The sequence below is a fragment of the Lactuca sativa genome, chromosome 8, assembly GCF_002870075.4.
Source record: "Lactuca sativa cultivar Salinas chromosome 8, Lsat_Salinas_v11, whole genome shotgun sequence".
Lineage (NCBI taxonomy): Eukaryota > Viridiplantae > Streptophyta > Magnoliopsida > Asterales > Asteraceae > Lactuca > Lactuca sativa.
The window spans coordinates 31514165-31537463 of NC_056630.2; the positions used below are offsets into that span (position 1 = coordinate 31514165).

Consider the following 23299-nt stretch of genomic DNA (forward strand, 5'->3'; position numbering starts at 1 on the left):
CGTCCATACTCTGCTATTGGTGAGATACGGGACCTCGCCCACACTCACCTCCCTACCAGGCACATACATGTATCACACAGACAACAAGTATAAACTATCGTATAAACCATTCCTTGGGCACCCGCCCGCTAACATTGGACTTTGGTCCTGAATACTATACTAGCATATTGTGCCTAGGGCTAGCCCCCGGGTCTTCCTACTCGTAACTACATGGGCCAACATTGTGGCCATAGACCCATTCACATAAAGGGAAACTCACCTGCACTGCTGAACTTTGCTGATAACCCTCTGGTTGCTGTCCGACAACTCTCCGAACCGCTGCTCCACTAGCTCCCCGAGCTACTAATATCAATATAACTCTTAGCTCCAAACTGAACTCTAGAAGTCAAACTAAGTCAACTATGGTCAAAGTCAAAGTCCTAGTCAAAGTCAACCTTCCAGTTGACTCGACTCGCCGAGTCAACTTATAGACTCACCGAGTTCTTAAACTCAGAAACTCTCAAAATACGAATCAACTCGCCGAGTCACCCCAAGACTCGTCGCGTTCAACGATCTCTGAGTCTCATCCTATCTAACTTACTGAGTCACCAATCAACTCACTGATCTGCGTCTTAACCAGAAAAGGTTGGGGTTCTGCGACCAGACTTGCCGAGTCCAAGAACAGACTCGCCAAGTCCAAGGCAATCTTGAACAGACTCGCCGAGTTGTTCTTCAACTCGCCGAGTCCATGCTCATGTTCATACAACTCGCCAAGTACACCTATGTGACTCGCCGAGTCTATTCAGTTCTCAATCCATACAGTGGCTTTTCGAGCCATGCAGGGGCTCTAATCCATAGATCCACTCTTCTACAGTCTAACCCCCACGTAAAGTTGCAAACTTTACGTGAAACCAAGGAGCTAAAGGCCCAAAACACTCTAGGGCTAGGGTTTAAGACAAAGGGGCTTCACCACTAACTCATTGACTGCTGCTTTAAGACATTCTGGACCATCACAACCCTAGATCTGAAGTAGCAACCTCAGATCTAAGCCCCAAACCCGAAATAGATCTCAATCTTACCAAAATAGCTCCAAAATCTCATTCAGAATAGATCTAGATTCAAAAGGGTGAAGGTAACAACTTATTACCTCCAAGATGACCTCCCACTAAAGAATAATCCAAATCTCTGTAAACCCCCTTGATCCAAGCTTCTTGATCTTCAAGATCTCTTCACAAAAACCACTTATCTAAGCTCCAAATTGCTTCCAAGGACTCTCACTTACGATTTAGGGTTTCTAGATCTCAAAAGGGTGGTAAAGAGGCTGGGGAAGGGATGTAATGTTCTTCAAATAGGGCACAACCCCCAAGATTAGGGTTTTTCTCGTCCAGACCAGACTCGAAGAGTCCAATAGCCGGCTCGCCGAGTCGGTCACTTACTCTGTGCCCCGGATCCCGCTCCGACTCGTTGCGTTCCTCCCTGGACTCGACGAGTTGACTCTTGACTTAGAGCTTTTCCTTTCTTTTATTGGTGTTTTTGATTCTGGGTGTTACACTAATCATCAGTACTACCATACTGATGGGTTATATCCAGAGTTAGCTACATTTGTGAAATGATTCTCATGCCCAAACGACAAAAAAAGATTCAAGTTTAAGGCGACACAAGAATCAACTAGAAAGGATGTTGAATAAGCCTTTGGTGTTCTCAAGAGACGTTGGTAAATACTCAATGTATCGTCACTATCATACGAGCGTACAAAAATGTATAGCCTAATGTACGTATGGATCATATTGCATACTATGATTTTAAAAGATGAAGAAAAAGGGATTTTCCAGTACAATGAAAATGAATATTTTGTAATACTCAAAGGAGTAGATAGCCATAATACATGGTGAACATAAGGGAAATATATGGTCGAGCTAGACACCACAACCTTTGCACTGATTTGGTGGAATATATTTACAATACACGTCTAAATACTGTCGACAACAATTCGTACAACGATTTATTTAACGATATAGATTCATACATGTTTGAAGATGATTCGGATGAGAACTAGGATGAAGTTATGACCGAAGATGAGACATAACGTACTATTTTATTGTGTTTTAGTTGCGATTGAAGTTTAATTATGTAATATTTATTTCGTTTTTGGTATTTTTATAAATAATGGAATAGTTTTTTTATTGTTTTTATGTCATTATTAAGTAATATTTTATATATTTATTAAAAAAATAAAATAAAAATGAGGGGGGGGGGGGGGGGGGTGATTGATGAATATTTCCTATCAGTAGGAGGTGAAGGGAATGTACTTGGAAAATGACAGAATGATGAGTTGGCATGAAAAAAGTAATGACTTGTTTGATAACTTGTTGACTAGTCTGGTCAACACTTTTTGGCTGACTATGTCAGTTTGTTTGATACAAGGTAATTTTTGTAGACCTAGTAAGAAGCTAAGCTACCGACCTAACTCTTGACTTGGTCCACTACAAAAAAGAAGCTGACTCGGTCCTTTTTCTTGATTTCCATCGTTTGCCCTTATACAAAACACGTCCGGTCTTCACATCTTTCTTCCTCGTCACCAAATTAATGGATACGTGCAAGCTACAACTCCATCGATTCTTCCTCAAACGTCGGCCATCCCTTCTTATCCTCCAACAATGACTTCTTCTGCCTCCAACCCTCTTGCTGACCACCATCTTCACTGTAGCAGGCAGCCCTGTCGTCGGTAATTTTCTAGCCCTTTGATTTCTTTGTTATTTTTTTTTTCTGAAATCAAATGTATATTTAGTGAAATTAGGTATATGCTTCATATAATCAGATGTTAGCTTCAATCCATTGCTTGTTCTTTTCTTTTGATTTTATCAATTTTGAAAGTGTAATTGCTATATTTTTCGCACAAAATTGATTTCTTTTCAATTGTGGGATTGCTGACTCCAGTTGATGCTTGTGTTGGATTGGAAGTGACTGATTGTTGTCTTTTGGAAAAGTACCTCCATTTGGCCATAAAACCAATGGTTTAGTCGAAGAATTGGTTTGAGGTGCAATGTAAACTGGAGAGTACTCATTGGTAGCTTCATCCTCAACCGACCATTTATTAGGAACATGTGAGTTTCTTGATCTTTTTGTTTTCAGCAATTCATAAAAACTTGAATATTGGCATTGGTTGAACCAAACAGGGCCAAAAGGCTAAATGTTGCTAGAAGTTTTAACATCATGTTTGGTACTTTCCACAGTCCATAAATGCTAACTCCCTACAAACGAGAATCCTTTTTAGCATTTTTACATAGTCAATTGTTAATTTGGATTTGGTGTTAAGTTGGATTTGATGTTTGACATAGTTTTGGGTTTGAATTACATGCTAATTTTGATTGTTTTTGTGACAGATGTATGTTCATCTAAACTTGATCAGGTTCTATTTTAATGGCTCACAAAGTGTTGGAATCCGATTTTTCATCTTTAGGGTCATTGTTGTTTATAGACTTTGTAAATTGTAATTATTATGTTCAATTTAGATTTTATATGACATTTTGTATATTTTGTTATGTAGGTTATTTCAAAGAAATTGGTGAAAAAAGCTATTGAAAATGCAATGCACTTTTTTTTTTCTTTTTCATACATGCACTACATAGCAATTATTTTAGTTTGTTGGTTAGTTTCTTTTAAAACCTACACTAAATGGCAATGCACTTTCTTGGGTTCTTTTGTTCTTGTGTCATGCCACTAAAAAAATAGAATAAAAGTATAAAATTGTCATTTTCAATAGTTAGCACAGCCAGTTAATCGTATAATCAAACAATATGGTTCCAATCAGACCCTGACTCAGTCAACAACTATCAAATATTCTCTAAGGGGAAATGACACGAGGATAATGATAAAACGACATGGTGATAAGTTGACATGAAAAATATAGGAAAATGGCATCTCGCACCCATTGGTTTTAGGGTTACCAAATCTAGTTTTTTTTCCCTACAAAATTTACGATAAAATCGAACATTATTTTATAACTAGTAGAGGTCTTAGTCATTATTTTATAACCAGTAGAGGTCTTAGTTAGTATAGCAACGTCCACGAGGCAACAAAAACAAGTTCGAAGTCCTTTAGCATCTTAGATAAATATTTGTTTTATTAATCTTATATTCCAATATTACATCTTTCAAAAAGTACCGATGATGATATCCTCCCTAATAAATAAAAAACTTTTTGCCACTTGTCATCTTCTTAGACATTTGGCCACATGTCATTTTCTTATAATTTAGGTTTTCTTTTTACATAGTCTAGAAAAATTACACATTGGATTTTTTAAATAAGGAAATTTTATAAGAGTTAAAAATATTGATTCCTAATTTATGGGGATTAATTTTGGGGAATTGATTTGGAGGAATGATTTGGACAATTTTAAATGAATATAAGTTCAAAGCAATTAATTAATATCATAACCAAGGCACATAATTTCCTTTTTTGCTTTTTCATATATGTCATATATGGACATTAAAATTTTACTATTTACCCTTTTGACAATTTATATTTCTAAATAAATGAGTTTGCACGTACCTTTATTGAATTGTTCCTTGTATTATCTTACATTCATTTCTTTCAATAGTTGTCTTTATTAGTATATATATTGAAATACTTAAGTATTCATCATTTATGTTGTATTTAATTTGAAATTATACTTTAAAAATGTTTAATGTTTAAACCTTGATCAAAACCCGTGTAATACACGGGGTTACGCCTAATAAAACAATAGAAAACTACGAATTTCTTTAATGATGTGTGCGGTCACCAATCTCATACACGTATGGTTCAATTTATTTCCGATTTCTTCCATTTCCATATGGTTTAATCAATGGAACTAAACCCAGGGACTTCGAATTGGACAAAAATTTAAATGATTTTTTTGTCACAATTTTAATCTATTTCTTTTTATCCTATTATGGGAACCTAGTAATTGAAGTGTAGGTTTCTATGCATCAGGTTTAAGGTTTATACCCTGGAACGACCAACACATTATTATTTCTTTATGATTTATCTTACGACGGATTAGGCATGAACGGTCTAGATAGTGCAAGTTTACCAATTTTCTAAAATAAAAGTTCTTCATAATTTTAAAACTTTAAAAGTTCATGTTGTGAAGACAAACAAACCAGATTACATCTTTGTCCCTTTATGAAAGCAAATTGATAAAATCCATAACATTGGCATGTATATTTAAAATCAGTTGTGGAACGATGAAGTTGTCATTTTGTTTTTTGTGTTCAACGAAATTCCAAAGGGCACCCCCCTTAGATTTTGGGTCGTCTTGAACTCTCGATGCTTCACCTTGGACATCTTTAATCATTGTTACTATCTAATTTTAGGATTAGATGCTTTAGCACCAATAACTATTTTACCCATCTATATATAAAAATAATAGTATATGATATACAAACATATGCTAACCAACATCGTCGACTATTCGTCTCCTTTAACCACCTCACCATCGTAGCTTATGTCATCGTGAGTGTACATTAAATGTTGATTCAGGTTTCATAAAGGATAATGACCTTTTTGACCTAGGGTGATCAAATCCTATACTTGGTTACCCGAAAATGACTTTAACCCTTTATTGAACAAATTAAAGTATCCATAGTAGTTTTTTTTCATTGGGGTTTTGGTGGGTTCTATCAATTTCAATTTGTTTTTTTTTTTTATTATTATTTTTATTTTATAGAGTATACTTTACCAAAAAGTGCAGGTTGGGTATATATATATATATATATATATATATATATATATATATATATATATATATATATATATATATATATATATATATATATATATATATATATATATATATATATATATATATATATATATATATATTTTCACTCACACAAGTGGTTTAAAATTGAAACTTTTATGAGATTTGGTCCTTTGAGTTACATGTTATTATCTTTCACCGATTAAATTGGTCACATGCTCATCACGTGAGGACATATTTGTCATTTTACTAGGTTATCTCACATTATTTTATTATTTTAAATTAAAAAATTACACCCAACCAAATCCCAAAGCCACCCACCCCACCCCACCCAACCAATGGCTTTTGAGATGATTGAATCTACACACGCATTGATTAACCCTACTTATTGAAGAAGGATTTAATTATTTGGGGTTTCGGGTATCAATTATACATAAATAGCAAGCTATATAATATCCTACATATCGGAACTTGGAGCTAATTTGGCCATCAAATAGTCAAAATTATAAGGTCAAATGCAGACATTTTTACATCAAAACACATATATACACCTATACAATCTACATAATAAGAACGTGAAGAACGAAACTGTTACATTTGATTTCCAAAAGGGTTTAATTGTCTAATTTTCAACAAAACTCGAAGAAATTATATAGAATGGAAGTAATAAAACCTACGAGCCTAGGCAACAGGAAGTGGCTTGGAAGGGAACTTGGCTGCCAATTTAGGCTATCCGGAGTGGATAACTCTCCACGCGTGAAGGGCTAAGCTGGAGGGGCTAATGACGCGTGAATATCGTCCCCAGCCCCAGTGGTTTGGCTGTGGCGTCTCGATGGAGATGGAGGAAGACACCCAATAGGAAAATGGCAGCAACATCGGTCTCTTTTTATCTCTCTCTTCATTTTGCCTATTCACCACCAACCCACCGGTGAACACCATTTCCAAAACCTGATGGATTGGTTGTGAAATGATAAAAATATACGTGACTTTCTTTTTACATATAAACCACTCGTGAGGATACCCCACAACCTTAGCAGTCACACCACCAACAGACACCACCAACCGAAGATTTTTCGATGGTTGGAACAACCATAGGAAGCTTAGTTAGAAGTTGAATGGGGACATCATTATCATTATGGTCCAAAAGATCGAAAGGGTTGGTTGATGACATTTTTCTCGACACAAAAAGTAAAAACTCGTACTTTCCGATGAAGAATTGACTACAAATGAATAACGAAAATCCCTATAAACTATGTATTGTGACCATGAATCGATTACATAAGAAGTGAGAGAGATGTGTGTACAAAATGGGAGGGAAAGAGAAGTGGGGATGCGGTAGAAAAAACCTAGCCAAGTTTCGATTCAATTGATACTCTGTGTAACCATTGATGACTTCATTTCAATTGTGGGGAAATGGCATCAAGCTTGTAAACATCTAAGAACTAGCTAGTGGGTTGGTCAAAAGAACACAAATCAAGTGCTAAATTAGGAAATGCGTATTCAAGAAGTAGGAAGATCGGGGAAGAACCCTCTATATGTAACTTGATGGAGAGGGAATATAGATGATCCATGGTGGTGTTGCGGTTGCAGCAATGATGTCGATCTTTGAAACTTTAAAGCATATAGTAATCGTGGTGATTTTGTTTATTTCCCATAAAAAGATGGTATTTCTTATTTAACTTGATGATCTATGCTGATTTAGTGAGTGGAAGGAATAAGTGGGAAAAAACCTCCACATCAGCTATATAACGTTTAAACATTTGAAATTTATCAGAATCCCCTAATAAAACCTAAGTTAAATGATCTCAGATGGTAAATAAATAAATAAATAAGTTGAGCGACCGATTAAAGATAGAAGTAAAACTTTGTAGGGTTTTCGGGTCAATAACCAGTAAAAAAAACGGAAGATATCTAAAACTGTATCTGCGCACTTTTAATCTGGATAGTGGACATCGCCAACAAAAATCCACAATACAATAACATCGAATCCGGCCCAACTGGGTCCGGTCTATCATATTTCTCCATATAGTAGTGTAACTGTCTAGACGCTTCTCGTCTTTCATTAGCAATTTTGACTTTCACAGACAACGAAAACCCTAAAATTTAGCGTCAACAATGGCCATGAGATCCCTCGTTGTTTCTCGGTCAGCTCTTTTACGTCTTTCCATGGATTCCTCAAGTTCTCGATCAGCCTTCCGTTTTTTTAGTGACCAAGGTCGTGTCCTTAACGATGAAGAACGTGCTGCTGAGAATGTCTACATCAGGGTACACGCGTCTCTCTATTTGTCTGTTTATCGATTAATAGTATATATAGTCTACTGATGATAGGTTGAAGTTGAATAAATATGTATCCATATTTGTGTTTATATCGATTGAAGTTGTATAAAGCTAGTTGATTCACTGGTTGACTCGGGGTGTTATTGTTGTGTTATGAAGAAAATGGAGAAAGAGAAGCTGGAGAAGCAAAAACGCAAGGAGGAAAAGGAGAAAGCGGAGAAAGAGAAGGCCGAGAAGGTAAGATAATGGTTTAAGTTCAATTTGGATAATCATTATGTGTAACACTTTTTATCATCGGGTATTAGCCTTTTCTGATTATAAATCTAAGTAAAACTATAGAGAATCAGACTTGTAATCTCTTAAACTTTGATCTATAAAACAGGTTGTGTTCACTCTTGACTCCTGATTGAATCTTGTAAATATTGAAATTTAAGAATACAGGTTGTCCCATAGACTAAAAAGAGTTAGAAAGCACATTAATCTATAATATTAACTTTACTGTTAATCCATTTTCTTCCAGAAACCTTAGGTACCAGGGAGATGTTCATCACACACTGCTGCTGAAGCTGTTGCAAGTATTTCAGAGAAGAATAATGTATGTGATTTTTAAATGCTTTTTGTGGGTCTCTGTATAGAGTGTGCTGACACTTCTGGATATTTCCTTGATCATGTGTTCTTGTAGTCATGGCCATGGGGTCTCCACAAGTTTAGTTTGGGACTGTACTTTCAGTGACTTAACTTAATAGTTCCATGATTTATTTTATGTTTTGTTGTGAACAATTCACTTGGGATTGTTGTGAACAATTCAACAAATATGGTGACAAAATCCTGTCTTGTTTGGGAAAATGTGAAAGAGAGTTGAATGGGTTGTTTGGAATTGGGTTCAAAAGTAGGGATGTGTTGATGATCAAATTACTTAGATAACTGTAGGATCCTGTAAAATTATTTTCCTTAAAATCTATCTCTTCTTGTTCTTGGGATACTACAAGTAGTTTTGTAGGAGAATTTTAACACTTAAATTATTTGGCACACAAGAAAGATAAGCAAGATATCATGTTCCAATTACATTGTTCAAGATTGTAGGAGTTTCAAAAAGTGGTGTGTTGTAAGGGTGAAAAGAACTGTGTTTCAGAAGCACAAAATAGTTGCAGGTAGTTAGTTGAAGTTTTGGAAGTTAGATTGTCTGTTGTATAATATAGTTATAGCTCCAAATTTGGAAGTTAGTTATGCCCATTCAATGTTAATTTGTCATTCGTGTTTGGTATCGACAAACATGCACTCTGCACAACATACAAATATCAAACATCCTCCATCACTTGTATGATTATAATAAGATTATTGTCATAATGGGGTAACTAACCTATCTTGCAAGTTGACTCCTTCTGTTTGTTTGCTGCTTGAACATGATTTTGAATCTAAAAATTGTATATTTGTATTGGATGCTTTGAACCCTTCTATGGTCGCTAAAAACGTTGGTATGTTTTCTTGGAGGCTGGAATTGGGTCTACCCAAAATATAGTTTATAAAGGGTAGATGATAATGGTTTCTTAAACCCACTAAAGTTAGTTGAATCAAGGTTGGGCCAAAACAAGATCGTTTTTTGACAATTCAACAGACCTTCATGGCTGGAAAACATGAGAAACAAACAAGTCTGGGTTGCAGCGGTATTTAAAACAAATTCATCAGTTCATTATCTTTTCAGAACATTTATCTATTTTCCTGGTATTCATATACCTTTTGAAAGAGCTACTTAAACTAGTTTTTACACTGTTTGGTGTGGGCATGCCTAACCGTTATGATGATGTGGACGCTGGAAAATGCCGTGGTAACGGCCGCACACCGTCTCGCCTAGCCGTTTTTACGCGTTATGTGAGTTTTTTTAATGACCCGGTGAGTCTCATATATTTTTAAACTGATAGCAAAAAGTCAAATATAAAACAAAACGTAAATAATCAAAAAGAAAAAAGCTCTTCTATTGTGGAGGCTTATGGGTCTCACGTACACATCATGGTATTGGCATGGACCATATCATTATATTAAAGTCACATCAAGTGTTTTCAAGCATGACATTCGAACTTAAGATTTAGTAGGGTTTTCTTTATCTTATTTACGTCATGCGTTTATGGGTGTCACATACACTGACAAACACTTTGTTTATTGATTTGATGATGATAACTTCTTATAACTAGAGTAAATTACAATCTGTTAGTAAACTTATTAGTTTAGACCCCTGTAACAATATTTGTATAAAAAGATTGTGACATACTTCTAGAGTTCTAGTTTATAGTATTCAAAGGCATTATGAAGAAATTGTGTATAGTATTTTGTATGTCAAGCCTGACACGATTTAAATTTGAAGAACCTAAAGACTTAAGGTAACTCTAGGAGTTTTAAATTTTTATAAATAATACTCTCATATAAATCCGAATATATCTTGAGCCGGTCTTACTTTTATCTACATAGTAATATAAGTTTGTCTCAATGTGATATATATCTTAGAGATAACATATTTTCGGTTTCAAAATCAATTGTTTTTTATATCGTTTTATTTTGGGACACGATACATATAAAATATGAAAGTCTATCGTTCAAGTCCATGTAATTTAGTCATTAGTCATTCCAAAAATATATTCGAATTTCTAGATCAATTACACATATTTTCGTGTACCAACCCTACTCCTATACATACTTGATACTTGGATGACAAGGTGGGAAAATGCTGTCCGGATGGGTGGCATCACCCGACCCGTATCCTATGCCTCCAATAACAGGCGCCTGGTGATTTACTGAAATCAATGACATGAAAGCTGTGCGGCGACTCAATAAACCCATTCAATCCTTGGAAACAAATAGAAGGAACCTGTCATCCATAGCCACACCCTTACCAGTCGACGCACATGGCCCCATCTGGAAACCCCAGGAAACCCCTTCGTATGTGCCTACATACCCTATTCGTCTATCCGTTTTACACCAAATTTTGCAAAAATGTGCGAGAGAAAGTTTACCCATGGAAGGGATGGCTTGTCATGGCTGTTTAATTCAGTATGGACTGTGGGCAAACACTTTAACTTCAAATATGCTCATTAATATGTACTCAAAATGTGGGTTTCTGGAGCATGCGCGGAGAGTGTTCGATGAAATGCCTGAAAGAAGCCTAGTTTCTTGGAATACCATGATTGGTTCATATACCCAAAATGGAAACGAAAGGGAGGCTCTTGATCTTTTTGTTCAGATGCAAAGAGAAGGAACAGAATTCAGTGAATTCACACTTTCAGGCGTTTTGTGTGCTTGTGCAGCTGAGTTTGCAGTGTTCGAGTGTAGGCAGTTACATGCTTTTGCTCTCAAAACATCTATGCTTGAAAACATGTTTGTTGGCACTGCTTTACTTGATGTTTATGCCAAATGCAACCTACTAAAAGATGCAATCCGTGTGTTTGAGTATATGCCCGAAAGGAGTGCTGTGACATGGAGTTCAATGGTTGCAGGATATGTGAAAAACGAGCTTCATGAGGAAGCATTGATGACGTTTAAAAAAGTACAAACTACAGGAGTTGAATTCAACCAGTTCATTCTTTCTTCAGTTGTTGCAGCTTGTGCAGCTATAGCTGCTAAAATTGAAGGAATTCAAGCACATGCAGTGTTGTTCAAAACAGGTTTCATTCTAAACTTCTTTGTTTCTTCTTCGTTAGTAGACATGTACTCCAAATGTGGAAGCATCAATGAAGCTTATTTAGTGTTCTCATGTGTAAAAGAGAAGAATATCGTTTTACTAAATGCAATGATTTCTGGGTTTTCAAGACATGGTCGATCCATGGAAGCAATGATATTATTTGAAAAAATGCAACAAATTGGCTTGCAACCAAATGAGGTTACTTATGTATCTGTATTGTCTGCTTGTAGCCATATGGGGTTAGTGAAAGAAGGGAAGAAATACTTTGAAATGATGATAAAAGAACATAATTTATCACCTAATGTTGTTCATTATTCATGCATGGTTGATGTTCTTGGTAGAACAGGTTTGATCAATGAAGCTAAAATCTTGATTGATAAAATGCCATTTGAGGCTACTGCTTCCATTTGGGGATCACTTTTAAGCTCATGTAGAGTCTATGGAAATATCGAGTTAGCTGAGATTGCTGCTAAACATTTGTTTGAAATTGAACCTGAAAATGCTGGAAATCATGTGTTGCTTTCAAACATTTATGCTGCAAATAGAAAATGGGATGAAGTTATACAAGCAAGAAAGCTTCTTAAAGAAACAGAAGTAAAGAAAGAAAGAGGTAAGAGTTGGATTGAGGTTAAAGACAAAGTTCATGCCTTTATGGTTGGAGAAAGAAACCATGATAGAATCCATGAGATTTATTCAAAGTTGGAGGGTATTCTTGAAGAAATGAGAAAGTTTGGTTATAGATGTGAGACACAACATGATTTACATAATGTTGAAGAGAATCAGAAAGAGGAACTTTTAAGGTACCATAGTGAGAAACTTGCTTTTGTTTTTGGAGTAATGTGTTTACCTTCTTCTGCTCCTATAAGAATCATGAAGAATCTTAGGATTTGTGGGGATTGCCATGTTTTTATGAAGTTGGCATCCAAGATTACAGGAAGGGAGGTTGTAGTAAGGGATACAAATCGGTTTCATCATTTTAGGAATGGGTTTTGTTCTTGTGGAGAGTTTTGGTAATGTTATGGAAACTTTAATGTTATTTGATTTAAGTTTGATTATTCTAGTGCTAATAAATGATAACCACTTTATATAAATATATACAAAACTCGGAGGAATTCATCAGAAACCATCCAACTATTAGAAAAAAAAAAAATCTTATTGATTATGAATTTATGATTTGATAATGTCGAAACAATCTTATTGGAAGGATAGGAATGTTTTGTTGGATATATTTGGTAAAGCTGAAACAAACATAAATATACTATAACTATAAAATTTGAGAATAAACGAAATCGGTGCATAAACTAAAAAGCATACCATTAACATTTTGTTCTGACATTGTAGCTCCCTACACTAGGGATGGCAAAAAGCCCATACCCAATGGGGAACCCGAAACCCGCACCCGTTTTGACTGGGGAATCCCCAGATTGACCGGGGATGGGGACGGGGATGCGGAATACCCGAATAAAAAAAGTGGGGATGGGGATGGGGACGGGGATACCCTTAATCCCCGACCCCAGACCCGCCCCCGACATATATTAATATATAAAAATAATACAGAACATATATTTATAGTATAGTTTATAATACATAAAATTTGATCTAAGTAACCTAACTCATTAGTAACTACCTGGTTGAAATTATACTTTTTGTTTTTTCTTTTATCTAATTTAAACTCGTGTATATATATATATATTTTTTTCTTTGGTTGATATATTTTACCTTAAATATCAATCTGATAATTTTTTTCTACTTGATTTTTCATGTATGTACTTAAATTTGGTATAAAATTTATTTATATTTTTTCTGCAATTTATGGGTACTTATAGATTTTATAAAATCTTTAAATTTATGCTAGTAAAATTGAAATACAGAGTTTTTTCTTACGTAAAACTTTGCATGTTAAAAGTGAAAAAGAAATCTCCGTTTCCCCGTTGGGGATCCCCAGTCCCCGTTGGGGGTGGGGATGGGGGCTTATTTATATTCTCCGGTGGGGATGGGGATGGGGATGAGGATTGGAATGAGGATTCGGGGATGGGGATGAGGATTGGGGTCCCCTGTGTTCCCCGCCCCCGTTGCCATCTCTACCCTACACAATGACTCAAGTTTATTTTGAATAGTAATAGTTGAAAATGAGAGAATAATAACATTAAAGCAAAAATTGCGGAAATACACTAGGGAAAGAAGTGACTTTCTTTTGAAATAAGTTTCCAAAACAATAATTAGTTTATATTTATCAAGTGATGCGGAAACTCACTGTTAAATCAATACATACTTAAACAATGATAATGGAGACAAAAGATTAGCATATAGTCTACTGCTATTGAAACAAGGTTCTCCATCTGCTTTAACATAACATAAATAGGTGGAATTTAGCAAAATACGATTAAAATGTAAAAAAATCAATAAATTTGTATTATGATTTGTGGATTATTCGTTACTTGCAATTTTCAAGCGTGATGGGCGTAATTCAAATGAGCTTGTTCTGAATTTTCATTTCCACTTGAACCTTCACCAATAGAAGTAGTTGAAATTCCCAAGTTTAAATTGAATCCATGATCGCTTCTTGTATCAGAAATTGCAAAACTTTGTAAAATTTAAAAGAAACAACACAGACTGACAAAGTGTGATTGTGGTTGATGAAAGTTGTATTACCGTGATAAGTTGAAGGAAGCATGTTGTTTCCTTGGTAAGTATTGCCTTCAAAGTTGGTGATTGTTTCCCTTCTAAATCCGACCTGTCAAAGCCATGCTCCAAATTCAAAATTAACATACAAAGTCGCTTGGCCATGGTACCAACAACTACATACAATGTAAATTACAACTGGAAAATAAATAGTTGATTGGATGAAGATCACTATTTCATACAATAAAAGTAGATGTATTAGCAAAAATTAACAAATGAAAAGGAGATAAGAGATTGAAATTTCCAAATTAAGAAAATAAGTGTAACATGTCTCATGTCGTTTTCATTTCGGAATGACGATCAAGGATTGGGTATTAGTAGGGTTAGAATCATTGAGAAAGTTAGTTTTGGAGCTCATTTAGAGGTGGATGGTGTATTGGATGAACCGGGTATTCGGCTGTGATGTGGAGCTAAAGGGGTATTTCGGTAATTTATCAGTTGAGATTTAATTGGAAGTAGATGTTCATTCAGAATATCTTATGGCTTGTAGAAATTGATAATAGTGTAGGGCTTCTTAATACCTTTTCATGGGTATAAGGATGGTGGGAGTCGGAGTTGTATCAAAGAAGTTATGGCTTTCAGATTAAATTAGGGTTTGGAGGAAGACCTTAGTACGCTGGGCGTACTAACACGAAGAGTTATACACCATGCGTAAAGGAGTGTACCCTTAGCGTACAAAGATAAGTGGGTTGGGGTGCGAGACCTCGTACGCTGGGCGTACAAGAGGAAATTAAAAACCCTAATACCGAGTATTGTACCCTATATAAGCATAATGTTAGTCATTTTTCTTCATTTCCAAGCCAACCTCCATATCTTAGAAACCCTAATTCAACCATGTTGCCTCTTAACGGTGTTCTTGAGCTCTTGGATGGATTTGGTACTCTTTTATTCTTTTGGAAGGAAAGAAGAGGAGTTTGAAGTTGCTTGGCTTGGTGGAATGACCTTAGATCCAGAGCCATCATCTTGTGGGGAAGCCATTTGAGGTATAAAGTTTCAATCTTGCCTTGTGTATGAATAGATCTCCTCATGACTAATTTATTGTGATTTTGGCCTTCTTTTTGAGTTAATGGATGAGGTAAGTTGTTTAAAGGTTCATCCTTTCAGATTTGAGTTTGTTTTGGTATCTTTGAGCATAAAGATGCAAGATTTATGTGTATTATGGGGTCATGCATGTATTAAGTCACCCATTACGTCCCTTTCTAGCTTAAGAGATTTATTTGGTCATATGTGGACGTAAAGTTGGCAACTTTACGTGATATTCTAGCTCAAGGAGGTCAGATCTGTGGTTTGGGAAGCTTTTTCTTAATGGATTAAATGGAAATGAGGTTTGGGCTGGATAAAGTGAGTACGCTGGGAGTACAAGCAGGTACATGCAGCGTGCAAGCCTCCAAGCGAGTATGCTGTGTATACATGTTTGTACGCCCCGCGTACTCTGTCTAAGTGGGTTTGTGCATTTGGGCTACCTTCTTAGGCCTAGTTGCTTAGTGTCTTGTTGGGCCATCTGAGAAGGTGTGATTTGGTAAAGGGTTAAGCAGTGAGCTTTAGGGTAAGGACCAAGTGAGGGTTTGGGCCCAATGAGTTTGGTCTTGGGCCTTGGTGGGCCCAATGGGTTTGGGTCATTAATGGGCCTGGTTAGTTGGGCCATCTTTGGGCCTAGTGCTAGGGTTTAGCCTTTCTTAGTTATTGATTATGGTGTTGGGTTGTTTGGCTCAGTTCAGGAGCCATTTCGCAACAGCAGCGACAATGTAGGATTACTCGCGTAGCGGTTGATGTGAGTCTTCTCACTATACTTACCTGTGTGGTAATTTATGTGTGACCAGAGGGTCTTATTCGTGTTACCGACCGGAGGGTCTTATTTGCTTAAACTGATACATGTGTTACTATGCATTCTGTCTTTACGACTTATGGTGTTATATTATTCTGTGTGTATATATATATATATATATATATATATATATATATATATATATATATATATATATATATATATATATATATATATACACACACACACAGAATAATATAACACCATATATATATATATATATATATATATATATATATATATATATATATATATATATATATATATATATATTGAGTTATGACTGAAGGGTCCATTCCGAGACATGATACCGGAGGGTCTTCACTGAGACTCATGACTGGAGGGTCCTTATCGAGATATAGCCATGATAGGATAATTATTTGTGTATGTAGTATTTTGGGAAACTCACTAAGCTTCGTGCTTACAGTGTTGATTTAAATGTGTTTCAGGTACTTCTGTAGATTCCGGGAAGGCGGAGGCATGATTGCACACATTCTCCAACTTATGAGATCTTGTGGATTCTGGGATACCCTGATATAGTTTTTATAACAACTTATAATTTATGTGATAACTTGAAATTATGAGTAATGTTTGGTGAAACAAAAATGAAAAATTTGTCTTGAAATTTAAGGTGTTACAATTTGGTATCAGATCCTTAGTTTGAGGGATTCGGGAACACCCTCGGGTATGTCTGGATTAAAACTTAGGAGATGATAACTTTTCAAAAGAAATGATTTTTCATCACACGAATTTCCAAGGAAATTAAAGAGTTTTGAAAGCAGGTTCAAAGCAGTGTGTACAATCAGCCATATCCCGAACGGTGATTTCCCAAAATACGCTTACTTGATTATGTGTCGTTATCATGAGATGATAGAATTTACATGCTAGTTTAGAACTAGGAATTTGCTTAGTATTGCATGATAGTGTGCCTGCTTAGGAGAGATGCCTTTATGCCTATTATGCGAGCTAGTAGTGTTGCATGCTTATGATTAAAGATCTCCAAGAGTTGTGAGGTAGGTTTTCCTGAGTTTGGTGATGCCTTTTGTGTTGTGGATATAACTTTTGGAGTGGTATACTGGGGTGGTTTTATGTGCTGGTGGAGGTTGCTTGATGCCTGAATGCTGCTTGCTTTGTGCTTTTAGAGACTTCCATTTACACCAACTAACTATTAATCAAATACGTTAGGTTATATGCTCCATGGAGTAGATAATTTTAGAAGGTTGGATTTAGCTCTATGGCGTGGCTCTCGAGTGGGCCTAGTCGTTGTAGGGCGGGATCTTGCAGTCGAAGAATTATCTAGTGCATGAAGCATGTAGCTGTATTCGAGAAGTAGTTAGTAGGTATTATTAGGAGTTCCTTTTTGCAGCTGATGGCAGAGAGCAGAGTGAGGGAAATCCTAGGGGAGCCTAGAGAGTATTTTCAGTCTACTGAGTGTGCTGTTTAGCGGTAAGTATTCGCTGATGAACAATCTTGTGGAATGGGATTGGTCGATAGGGAAATTTGAGCAACTACCTAGAAAATCTGGAACGATTGTCGATGAAAGTATGGATAGATATGAAAGGCAGTATTGGGCCCATAATACTGAAAGCATAGGATTCATACTCGAAATGAGGAGAGTTCCAGGGGTTCTAAGTAGAAGGTCGAGGGAAGATAACATGGTTTGGGTACCATGGTTCGTTGCAGAGTGTGTTTTCCGTCTTTGCCAGTTATCCGGCTGTGGTTGTTCGGACTGAGAGTGGTTCTGGTGATTGTTGGGCTCGAGGGCCATGTTGGTCGGGTTTGAATGGAGTAGAACTTGCGAGGAAATTGAGTTAGGTCTCAAGGGATTTGACTGGTGAGGTACCAAATGGGTCATAGGACTCAAAGGGAGGTAAAGGTGATGCGCTGTTGAGGATTGCAGTCTGAGTTGAATGATCGGCCGAGGGTTTGCGACGTCATTTTCTATGGCGAGGATTATATTATTCCCACTTCCCGTTTTGGGTAGAAGGGAGAGTGAGCTTTCGGTTTCAGAGTTTGGAGGTAAACCCCGTGGGGTAGCAGATAGTTTCAGTATTTGTACCAAAGGATGTTTGTAGTATGTACGTTGTGAGGTATTTCTTATGCTGTAAGAGAGTCATCAGTAGGGGTTGTGACAAATAAGGGCAAGAATATGCCTTAATTGAGTATAGTAAGGCGTATTCTAGTAGCATTTCCAGGAAATCAGGAGGAGTATATCGGGACGACGACCCTCGTTGTCTATGCTGCGAGTCGACTGTAAAAGTGAGGTCTCCTGTTTCTATGTCGATTCTTGTGTTGGGGTGTTGGTTGAGGATTCAGAGAATGAAGTGTGTGATAGTCCATTATTCCCAGATAAAGAGTCGGTGCTATTTTAGGACTGTCGAAATATTTGTTTGCGCAGCTGTATGAGATTCTTGGTGATTGGAGGCAGTCACATTAGGAAGTTTCCGAGGTCTCCATCTGAGATTCAAAATACTTGGGGTTGATGGGTCTTTATCTGGAAGGTCATCGACTGTTACGTGGTACGCTCCGAGAGTCGGGTAGGGTATATTTTGTGAGCCACTTTGCAGTTGGTCTGTTGGAATGCCAATTGGCGGTGGTTCGAACCCTAAGTGGGGGAGAACATGGTATTCTGTTGGGAGGATCATCAATCTGTTTGATTACGGCTTCAGAAGGTTGGGTTATTGGGATCTGCAGTCCAGGTGCATGATACTTGGGTCTAGATGTGGTCAAGGCAAGATGCATAGCGAGATGATGCAGGTTGAGTGTGCAAAGGAATGGATGAGCGACTTCACGACAGGTAGCCATTAGTCAGGGAGTTTGTTATGGTCAATGTTTCTTTTGAGTTCGTCAATATTTGAGTTATGAGGCGGTTAAGTCGTTGAGGTCAAGTTTTGATTATTGGGGGATTTTCCAGTTCGGCGTATAGATTGCTATATACTCCAGAAAGGACGGAGGTTGGTCTGTCAAGTTTTGATTATTGGGGGATTTTCCAGTTCTAGCAATCCATGGTGGAAGGTGGGAATCGACTATGTATCCGAGACCAAAATTAGATAATAAAGTAAACCCAGACCTAACCCAAAGTGATTGACGGTGGAACCCAAAATCAAAAATTGAAAATAAAAAAACAACTAACCCAAAATCGAACAGAACTGTTTCCAAACATCAAAAATACATGTATGAACATGTACAGAGCAATGACAACTTACCTAACTCGCAATCAAAATACATACATTGAAACCCATGGTTGATTGTGACGAAAACTGCTAGATCGTTGCGAAATCTCAAGAATCACTGCACCGACAAACCCCAAAATTTTTGGAAGCAAAGAAAAGGCGAAGAAGAAATCATAAATTAAGGGAAAGACAAAGACAAAGAGGAATGATAATCGGTTTAATGGTGATGCATGTATCGTATTGATAGAGATGAAAGCGTAGAAACTGCAATATTGCAATGGTGAAATTGAGAAACTAAAAATTTATGGTGATCAAAATGTGAACCACAGAAAAAGCACTGTTCCTAAATACTCGGGGATTTAATATATGTATATAATAGGATCCACAAACAAGACTTGTAAAATCTCCTACGTTTTGGATTTTCTTACATTTTGGTTGTTCATAAGTGAACCCTATCGCCTTGATTTTGGAAGGGTCCACGTGTATGCCCTCCTCGCTTACCACGTGCCCTAAGAAAGTTACCTTCTGAATCTAGAATTCACACTTGGAGAATTTTGCGTACAACTTCTCCGATCTAAGTGTTTCCAGCACTAGTCTCAAGTGTTGTTTGTGATCTTCCTCACTTTTGGAATAGACAAGTATGTCGTCAATGAACACGATAACAAACTTGTCCAGGAAGGGACGACACACCCGGTTCATCAGGTCCATGAACACTGCCGGTGCATTGGTTAGACCAAAGGGCATCACTACAAATTCGTAGTGACCATATCAAGTCTTGAATGCTGTCTTGGAAACATCACTCTCATGAACTCGTAACTGATGGTACCCTGATCTATGGTCTATTTTCGAGAAGTAACTGGCTCCTTGAAGTTGATCGAAAAGGTCATCTATTCGAGGAAGAGGATAACGGTTTTTGACGGTCAGCTTGTTCAATTCCCGGTAATCTATACACATTCGAAAGGATCCATCCTTCTTTTTCACGAATAACACCGGGGCTCCCCAGGGTGAAGAGCTCGGTCTGATAAATCCTTTGCTGAGTAGCTCATAAAGACGACTGGATAACTCCTGCATTTCTGCTGGCGCTAAGCGATATGGAGACTTGGCTACAGGGGTAACTCCGGGGATTAGGTCGATGCGAAACTCGACTTGGCGCTCGGGAGGAATTCCCAGGAGCTCTTCGGGAAAGACATCAGGAAAGTTGCAGACTTCGGGGATGCTCTCGAGGTCTTTAACTTCCCGTTTCTCATTTATCACATGGGCTAGGAATGCATGGCACTCCTTTTGCAGAAGCTTTTAGGTTTTGATGCATGAAATGATGCGAAGATTGGAACTAAGTTTATCGCCGTAGATCATGAGGGACTGGACAGAGGGAAGATTGAGACGGATAGCTTTTCGTAACAAAGGATATCAACATGATTGGGGCTCAACCAATCCATTCCAATGATAACATCGAAGCTTTTTATAGAGACTGACATAAGGTCGATGGGGAAAGAATGATCGTTGAAGGTAAGGGTGCAGGCTATGACTATATCGTTAGCGTTATCTTTTTCACCGTTAGCCATCTCGACGGTAAATGTTTTGGTTAGCGGTTGAGGATTATGTTTAAGAAGATGCTTGAATGCATGACTAAAAAAACTTCTTTCAGCACCAGAATCGAAAAGGATGCATGCATAAGAGTTATCGAGAAGGAACGTACCCGTGACAACGATGGGATCGGCGACTGCCTCCTCTCGCCCTATCGTTAGAACTCTCCCAGTGTTGTTGGTCATTGTTGCTTTTGGGCAGTTCCTCTTGTAATGCTCGACCTCACCATAACCATAGCAGGCTTGACTGACACCTGCTCCGGATGCTTGATTGGTTGGTTGGGCTGGTGTTCTGCAGTTTCGCACAAGGTGACCCTTCTTGCCACAGTTTTTGCAGAGCATTTCACGACATGGACCGGGGATACGATGGTGGTAACTGCACTTGTTGCACCAAGGAAGGGTACCAGTATATCCACTGGTACGTGCTTGAGCTGTAGGAGTGGCGACAGGAGTAGTAGCAGCGTGGACTGCCACAGTTTGTTGCTTCTTGGAGGATCCTTGCGAACTCTGACCCTTCCGTTTGTTCCAAAATTTCTTTTTATTCTCCCACCTCTCCTTTGCTAGTTCCGAAGTGGTTGTTACTTTGTCCAGATCGACCCCGTGATCTATAAGGGTCTGCGCCAGGCACTTGGCGCTTTCAAAAGTGTTTGGCCTAGCAGCCAAGACATTCCCTTGAGTTGGGGGTGTCAATCCCCAAATGTACCTTTCTATCTTCTTGCTTTCCGGGGTGACCATCCCTGGGCAAAGGAGTGCTAGGTCTTCAAACCTAGAAGTGTAGGCAGCAATATCGGAACCCTTCATCTTTAAGTTCCAGAGTTCGTGCTCCAGTTTCTGCATTTCGCCCCATGGGCAGTACTCAGCAAGCATGAGCTCTTTCAAGCTCTCCCAACCCATAGCATTTGCTATTGGTAGGGTTAAGGATTTGACTCGGCCATTCCACCAAGTCAATGCTTTATCAGTGAAAGTGCAGGCGGCGAATTTCACTTTGTTAGCTTCCGAACAGGAACAGATTTCGAAGATAGACTCGATCTTCTCGAACCATCGAGTCAGGGCAATAACACCTCCAGTGCCATTGAAAGATGTGGGTTTCACATTTATGAAGTCTTTATAGGAACACTCCTTCTGGTGTCCCTGACCACTTTCCTGGTTCTGGGGATGCATACCACCTCCCTGTCCACCAACTCCGCCAGGATTCATCTGTGACATCGCGGTAGCCACAGCAGTAGTAACAGCTACTTGGAACATGACAAGATCAAATTGAGGAGGAGGTGGTTGCGGAGGATTGTTGTTCTTTGAGCTGGGTCTTTTCTTTAGAGGCATCTTGATCTAAAATGATTAGGGAAAGAGAGGATGGTAAGTCCTCTGGGTTGAATCAAGAGATATGAAGCAAGAGATATCTCATTATGGCAGATAGAGTGTTCTACTATGCGATAATATATAAGAAAACTACCAATGCAAGAGAATTATCGCTAAAGGGAATGAGTAGCAACACTTGGATGAGAATCTTTATAACGAATTTGACTCTAGAAAATACTTCTATAGTATTTTTATATTTGTTGTGACGATGACTCGTTGTATGGATATTTTAGTGACGATGACTCGCTGTATGATACTCTAGATTAGAAATGGATAAACTAAATCAGACATAGTTTATATATTGACTTTGCATGAAATTCGAATCCGTAAAACAAGTAATGGAAAATCCCAAATTATTCCCATAATAATTTGAATGGTTTGATAAGTTCCCACGCTTTTTTGAAAACTATGTAATTATATTTAGAAAACGTCCCTTATGCTGCACATATTACAAAAGGGATAAAGGTATCTAAAAGTTTGATAGAAAATCGTTATAATTACATCAGTTTTTAAATTACGAAATCCTTTATGATTTTCTTGTATTCCCCCCTGAAAACATGAAAAACTCGGAAAAGTGTAGGGGTATGAACTCACGTGCTGTGAGTGGAATGGATGGACATGCCGGGTAGGATGCTAGGTGTCAATTGAGGACTTGAACACACGTGAGGATCCTATGTAACATGATGCGATACATAATTGTATCTAATTAGTTATTTAATCACTAATTAAGTAAGTAAATACACTCTAATGCATGAAAACATGTCATTTCAAGTGTTAGGGGTGATACGGGTTGCATCTAAGGAGTGTATGGCCTCATCATGGAGTTTACTCTTCATGTGGTGGCCTTAGGGGGTGTTTACGGTTGAAGGACCATATACCCCATGAGTTTACGGCCGTAAACTCATGGGAATGATGGGTTTGGGTGTTCCAAGGTCTCATGCTTCACAAAGAAAGGTCCTAGGGTTGAATCAAAGGCTTAGGAAGTGATTGGAGCTTGAAATGGCCCTTATT

General features: G+C 37.6%; 2 protein-coding genes across 2 annotated transcripts; both read left to right on the forward strand.

Annotated features, from left to right (window-relative positions):
- The first annotated feature begins 7764 nt into the window (after positions 1-7764).
- Positions 7765-8762, forward strand: LOC111900771 (uncharacterized protein At2g27730, mitochondrial). The gene is made up of 3 exons (XM_023896651.3): positions 7765-7987; positions 8159-8236; positions 8520-8762. The coding sequence occupies exons 1-3, from the start codon at positions 7838-7840 to the stop codon at positions 8526-8528; spliced, it is 237 nt and encodes a 78-aa protein (XP_023752419.1). The 5' UTR covers positions 7765-7837; the 3' UTR covers positions 8529-8762.
- Positions 8763-10599: 1837 nt separating this feature from the next.
- LOC111900772 (pentatricopeptide repeat-containing protein At5g04780, mitochondrial) lies at positions 10600-12771 on the forward strand. The gene has a single exon (XM_023896652.3). It carries the CDS (start codon positions 10800-10802, stop codon positions 12681-12683), a length of 1884 nt encoding a protein of 627 aa, XP_023752420.1. The 5' UTR covers positions 10600-10799; the 3' UTR covers positions 12684-12771.
- The last annotated feature ends 10528 nt before the right edge of the window (positions 12772-23299 follow it).

Excerpts from the sequence above, each read along its gene's own strand:
- LOC111900772 (XM_023896652.3), top strand. The coding sequence starts at position 10,800 with ATGAAAGCTGTGCGGCGACTCAATAAACCCATTCAATCCTTGGAAACA.
- LOC111900771 (XM_023896651.3), top strand. The coding sequence starts at position 7,838 with ATGGCCATGAGATCCCTCGTTGTTTCTCGGTCAGCTCTTTTACGTCTT. Across the intron at positions 7,988-8,158 it reads CTGAGAATGTCTACATCAGG|AAAATGGAGAAAGAGAAGCT; the intron begins GTACACGCGTCT and ends TGTGTTATGAAG.